We start from the raw sequence: 6,443 nt of genomic DNA on the forward strand, positions 1-6,443 counted from the left end.
GCTTCTGGTCTTGGAGGCACAATTAGCAATGCAGCTAATTCTTCAAGCTACCTCAGGCTTTGGTCTACAGAGTGCGGTTTTCAAATTTCAAAGCAGAAGCTGTATCTTAGTGTGGCAGGAATAAATCACTGGAAAGCTTGCCAATTCTTGTTGAACAGTAAAGCAGCAAAATTAAAATGAGTGAAGAATTTTTTTTAAAAAAAAGATGCACAAAAGCTTATACTTTGAGTATTTCTTCATTCTGTTGCTTTCATGTTCACCATCATTCTACACTTGCAGATTTGGGCTGCCGTCCCGCTGTTCCTACAGCCAAAGCAAGCAAGTGGATCCTTCTTGGTTTAGTATGACTATTTCAGTTAAGTGCAAGGGTCTCTGGTTGGTGTTTGTCCTTACAGGCTGCAGAAATGCAGAGTCATGCCCGTTGTTTTAGCGCTGTCAAGCACAGCTGTGATCCTTCCTGGCTGAATTTTGAGTTTAGCCAAGCCATTGGGTTTTAGGAAACCACTGTAATTTACATGCAGCACTGCAGCAGCGAGATTAGCCTTTTCCTGCTATTTTCTGTCCCCTTTCCCACTTGCTTTGTGTTCATTTCTGCTTAGTCTTCTGTTGGAAGTGGGAGTTAATACATTGACTGTCAGTTCTGGGTTTTGGGGGTTTGTCTTTTCTTTTTCATTTTATTTCCCAACTCTTCTGCAGTATTATCTTCGGGTTGTATACAGGTTGTATCCAAGTTGTATACATCGCCTGAGGGTGGCAGCGCTAGTGGAACATTTACGCTGCTCCTGGGAGCAGGGATGGGTCAGGAGCATATCTGAAATGCTTGTACACCAGGGCAGGCAGTGTGAGAAACAACCAAGATGAACTGGAAGCCTGGGTCCATTTCCCAGAGCTGGGATATCATTGGTATCAGTGAGACTTGGTGGGGCAGCCGGGTGTCAGCTACAGCTGCTCACATGCTGGAGTGCAGGGCAGTCACGGGAGAAAAGCAGGAGCCAGGCATGTGCGTTGCATTTGCTGAGCAGGGCTGGGTCCCCGGAGGGCAGAGAGCAGTGGCCTGAAGAATGGCAGCCTCAAAGGGCGTGCAAGGTGCGGGAGCTTCCTGCTGCCACCCTAGCTTGTGGGGGTAGAGCTGAGGCACCCAGCCGAGTGCAGCCTGGTCCCTAGGATGGCAGGGCAGGCTCTGCCTGAAAGTGGAAGAGCTGCTCTCAGGGCCCTTGAGGCGTAGCATGGCTTCATGGGCACCAGAGCTGGGCCCCAAACCAACTGGCTCCAGGCTGCTTTGGATTTTGAAATGGACCTGAAGATGGTGCCCAGTATCTGCTCAGAGCAGACAGAAGGTAGCTTTAGAGCAGCCAACTTGTCTTCTGTGGATCCTCTGCTGTTGCAGCCCCAGATTTTGCAGGTGGTTAAGGGGGATGGATGTGAGAGGTGGCCACACTGGACAGCAAATTGAAGGAAGAGTTGGGGTCACTTTGGGGAGAGGAATCTGGCAGGGACAGCCATACCCAGGAGACCGCATCAGTAATGCCATGGCAGTCCAAGACGGCCTAGCGAACAGCGCCTGAATGACCACATCTGTTCCCAGGTGTGGCAAACATGGGAGCAAGGAGGGAAAAAATAAGCAGGGGTAGGTCCCTTGTTTGGGAGGAGGCATGGGCGCAGAAAGGCAGGAGCCAAGGGAGCTGAGGGGGATGTACAAGCATGGAAAACGGAGAGGAGGGGGGGTCAAGGAGCCAGCTGCTGTTTGGTTTGCTGGTTTGACTGAGCCCTGCACCTAATCCCCACATCCCGTCCTACCTCCTTTTGGAGGGCGATTCCAAATCCTTTTCTGCATGGCCCCCCTCTGTGTACCTGGTGCGGGGGTGGGTGCAGAGGCCTGGCTGCTAGCAGTGGCAGAAGGGAACACAGGACATAGGGACCCAGCAGCTGGAAACACCGAGTGTCCAGGGCCAGGTACTGGTGGAGCGCTGCGTGCGTGTGCAATTTGCGAGTGAGCTTGAAGATGGATGTACTCGCGAGCAAGAGGAGAGAGACCCTTTCAGTCATGTGGATGGCATGTGGCTGCAGCACGGGTACACAGAGTTATATGTTGTTATTAATACTACTATGACTATTTTACTTAATTTATTTCAATTATTAAACTGTTCTTAACGCACGAGTCTTCTCACTTTTAACCTTCCAAATCTCTCCCCATCCCACCGGGCATGGGGAGTGAGCGAGCGGCTGTGTGGTGCTTAGTTGCTGCCCAGGGTTAACCCACCACACTCTGTGAGCTGCTCCCTTAGAGCTGGCAGTCACCTGCACATGTCTTGGACCACCTCCTGAAGCCCAAATGTCACCAGGTGTTTGTGCCTGAACAGCTCCCTCCTGCCCTCCATCTCCATTATTGCCATGGGAGCTGAGACAAGGAGCTCACATTCAGGTGCCCATGTTGTGCCCACCTGAAGAGAGACAAGAGGAATCCCCCCTCCTGTGGGTTTGTGCTCTGCATGGGAGGGAGCTGAGAGCCCTTGCAGCCCAGGATGAGATTCCTAAATTGACTCTGCTGAATCCCTTCCCTCATCAGGGGCAAAGGAGATCCCTGCCTGTCACTGCCTGGGTGTCCTGTCTAATGTGGAGCCAAGAAAAAAGTGATTACAGGACCTAAATATTTCTCTGTTAAGAGAATGCCACTGGTGGAAAGCAGTGTCTCTCCCCAGCTGTGGGAGGGAGCATCAGTGATGGCTTCAGGCTGTGTCACAGCAGGTTCCCCTGCAGCCCCAGGGACAACACAAGGGAGCCCAGAGGGGCAGAGCAAATGCTGCCTTGGGCTGGTGCTGTGCTGCTGAGCTGGGCCGGGCTCCTGGGACGCAGGCAGCTCCTGGCAAGCGGGCAGCGCTGCAGAGAGACAGCTCTGCCCAGGAGCAGCTCCTGTGCCAAGCGCAGCAGGGCTGAGGGCAGTGCCTGCAGGCAGGGAGGGGAGAGGAGGGAAGCAGGGAGAGGTTAAAGGCAATGTGGGGTGGGAGGGTGCTGAGAGGTCACTGGGGAAGAAATCTTCACAGCAGTCTACATGATAAGTCTCTTACTGCAGGGCAATGCAGCTGCATTTCCTTGAGGGGTCTCCTAAAGCTGGCACATCCCACAGATGACAGGATCTGTAAGTACAACTCTCAATTGTTCTCTAGTATAGAGAATGAGGGCATAAATCAGAGCAGGGATCCCCTGCTGCCCTGTCCGAGGGACAGGGCATGACAGCTGCCTTCTCCAAGGGATGGCTGCAGGGGTGTGAAGACGGGTGCGCAGCCAGAAGCACCCAGGGCTGTCCTTGTGAGCAGGGTCCCTGCACCCCAGGGTGCTGTGTGCCGGGGCAGGGACTCTGCTGCCTGCCAGGGTCAGCTCTCAGGCTGCCCAGGGCACTCCCCATGGTTCTGCCAGGAGAAGCTGTGGGTGGACAGAGTGACCCCAGCAAGGCGGTGTCCTTCTGCTGGTGAGAGGGTGCTGCATGCGTCAGGGCTGCTCAGAGCTTCAGCTCACCTCCTGCATATTTCCAGTAGGAGGTTTCAAGGGGAAGATCAAGACAATGATTACTCTAAAGAGAAGGAGCTTTTCTGAGTCTGAGAATTCAATTTCCTACTCTTGAGAAATGGGAGGGAATAAGTGATAAAGGAGTTCTTAATTTTGAGAACTCACTGAGACTGCTGAACTGTAACTCTGAGTGATCAGTAGGTGTTCCACGTCTCACCTAATGTGTTCCCAGCCCCACCTCTGCCTTTGGACAGAAACAGCATCACCTTTGCTGCACCCATCAGGCTTACTCTGACCTGTCCTTTTTTCTACATGCACCCAGCCAGTGCCCTGCAAACAGGCAGGTTTCTGGAGGGCTAAGGCGAGTGCACAGAGGTTGGGACAGTGTGTGTGAGTGTTGAAAGGCAAAGATACAGGACAAGGAAACAGCTCCCAGGCGGAAAATCTCCAGGCAACAGGGATATGAGAGGAAACACAAAATAGAAATGTTGTGGGAGGGAGAATTCAGAAACCTCCGTCTCATCCCGTCCCATGCAGAGCCCTCCCCCTGAGCAAGCCCCCTTGCCTCCTCTCCCAGCCAGCAAAGCCTCTGCCCCAAGGGCTGGGGGCTCCAAGGCGCGAACCAGCTCCTCTGCAGCCAGAGCTCCAGCAGAGCTGTGCTGCAGCTCTCCAGCCCCACGGCCAGTGCCCTCTGCAGAGCACAGGGGCTGAGAGCAGCTGCCCGGCAATGCTGGTGCCTGGGAGGTGGTGGGCACAGCTGGGGAAGGGCAACGCTGGCCTGAGGGCCCGCCTGCCTCTGCCCTGGCCTCTCTCACCCACACCCTCACTCCAGTTCTCCTTCTCGCTCCACTTGTCTCTGTTAGTGCTGGGGTTATTTCCTTCTTGCTGTCAGGCTCCCTGGGCAGATGGAGTTTCAGCTGCAGAGTCACACACTGGTCTTGTGGGTCCCCCCATGCCTGTGTGTCCATGGGAACAAGTGTCCCAGCTTTCCTCTAAGCTGTGGGGCAGTGGGCAATGCAGTCAGTGCATGGAGGCCATGAGCTGAATCTCCCTTATTCAAATGCCACCACTAAGACACTTGGCTATCAGCTGGAGGTTTCCTTCCAGGCTCTGAGCTTCTCTCCGTGATGAAAACCTGTCCTATAGCATCTTTGTGTCATCTGAAATTCCCAGGGAGGGGCGCAGAGATGCTATGACAGAGAAAATGCTGTTGTGTTTGTGAAATGAGCCATGTGTGTTGTTGGCTAGAAGTGGGGTGCTGAGACCTTGAGAAAGGCTGAGACATTTAGTGGTCTGTGGTAGATCCCTCTGCTCTCAGCAGTGCCTGGTGGCTTTTCAGGGTAACATGGGTGTGTGATCAGCCTCCATCTCAGAAAGGTGCAAGCCCAGAGAAACAGGGAACTAGGCAGAGGGACTGTGCCCTCTGCAGCTGCCCTCCCTCTGCACTGAGCCACAGGCAATCCTCTTGCCTTGCAGAACTCGCTCTGTTCTCCCCTAACTTGTCAATGTCTTTTTCTCCAATGACAGTCCCCATGCCCAGAGGCAGCAGATGTCCAACGGCAGCTCCATCACCGAGTTCCTCCTCCTGGCATTTGCAGACACGTGGGAGCTGCAGCTCCTGCACTTCTGGCTCTTCCTGGGCATCTACCTGGCTGCCCTCCTGGGCAACGGCCTCATCATCACCGCCATAGCCTGTGACCACCGCCTCCACACCCCCATGTACTTCTTCCTCCTCAACCTCTCCTTCCTCGACCTGGCCTGCATCACCACCACTGTCCCTAAAGCCATGGCCAATTCCCTGTGGGACACAAGGGCCATCTCCTACTCAGGATGTGCTGCACAGTTTTTTTTCTTTCTCTTCTTGGTAGTAGCAGAGTATTGTCTTCTCACCATCATGGCCTACGACCGCTACGTTGCCATCTGCAAACCCCTGCACTACGGGACCCTGCTGGGCAGCAGAGCTTGTGTCCACATGGCAGCAGCTGCCTGGAGCACTGGGTTTCTTTATGCTTTGCTGCACACAGCCAATACATTTTCCATACCCCTCTGCTATGGCAATGCCCTGGACCAGTTCTTCTGTGAAATCCCACAGATCCTCAAGCTCTCCTGCTCACAGTCCTACCTCAGGGAATTTGGGATTCTCGTGGTTAGTTTTTCCTTAGCTTTTGGGTCTTTTATTTTCATCGTGTTGTCCTATGTGCAGATCTTCAGGGCCGTGCTGAGGATCCCCTCTGAGCAGGGACGCCACAAAGCCTTCTCCACGTGCCTCCCTCACATCATCGTGGTCTCCCTGTTTGTCAGCACTGGCACGTTTGCCTACCTGAAGCCCCCCTCCATCTCCTCCCCATCCGTGGACCTGGTGCTGGCAGTTGTGTACTCAGTGGTGCCTCCAGCAGTGAACCCCCTCATGTACAGCATGAGGAACCAGGAGCTCAAGGATGCCCTATGGAACTGGCCCAACTCACCCTGTTACACTGACAATAACCTGACTCCCATTCTCTGAACATTTCCCAGGGTTTAGCTTAGGCTAGGACTCTCCTGACTTTTCCCTTGTGATAATCATACTTTTACATATTTTTGCTGGGTTTCGACTGCTTCTCTTGTTTGATCCTGTTGTGTCTGACCCTGGCACAACACTGTGTCTGGTGTGAGCTCTTCGATAGCATCTGGTGTGAGCTCTCCGATAGCAACTGTTTAATAAAAGGGGATTTCCTGGTTGCAGGTGCTGGCTGTGCTGTTCTTACAAAGTTGCTTCCAAGAAAAAGTCTAAGGAATTGGTCTTTTAAAGTGTCTTTTTTTCCTTTGTGTTCTCCCTGTGTTTGGGGTTAAATGCATGGTAATGTTGGTTTCCATTGGATCAAAAGTTCTGGTTTTACAGGCTCTCTTCTTGATGTCCAATGGCCGTGGAGATGGTGCATGAGCTCCCCATTGCCTCCTCA

At 53.3% G+C, this 6,443-nt stretch overlaps 1 protein-coding gene across 1 annotated transcript; it reads left to right on the forward strand.

Moving 5' to 3' along the window:
• Positions 1–5,053: 5,053 nt before the first annotated feature.
• Positions 5,054–6,007, forward strand: LOC142595576 (olfactory receptor 14C36-like). Its single transcript, XM_075724172.1, has one exon. The coding sequence runs from the start codon at positions 5,054–5,056 to the stop codon at positions 6,005–6,007; it is 954 nt and encodes a 317-aa protein (XP_075580287.1).
• Positions 6,008–6,443: the final 436 nt, after the last annotated feature.

Source organism: Pelecanus crispus, chromosome 21, assembly GCF_030463565.1.
Source record: "Pelecanus crispus isolate bPelCri1 chromosome 21, bPelCri1.pri, whole genome shotgun sequence".
NCBI lineage: Eukaryota > Metazoa > Chordata > Aves > Pelecaniformes > Pelecanidae > Pelecanus > Pelecanus crispus.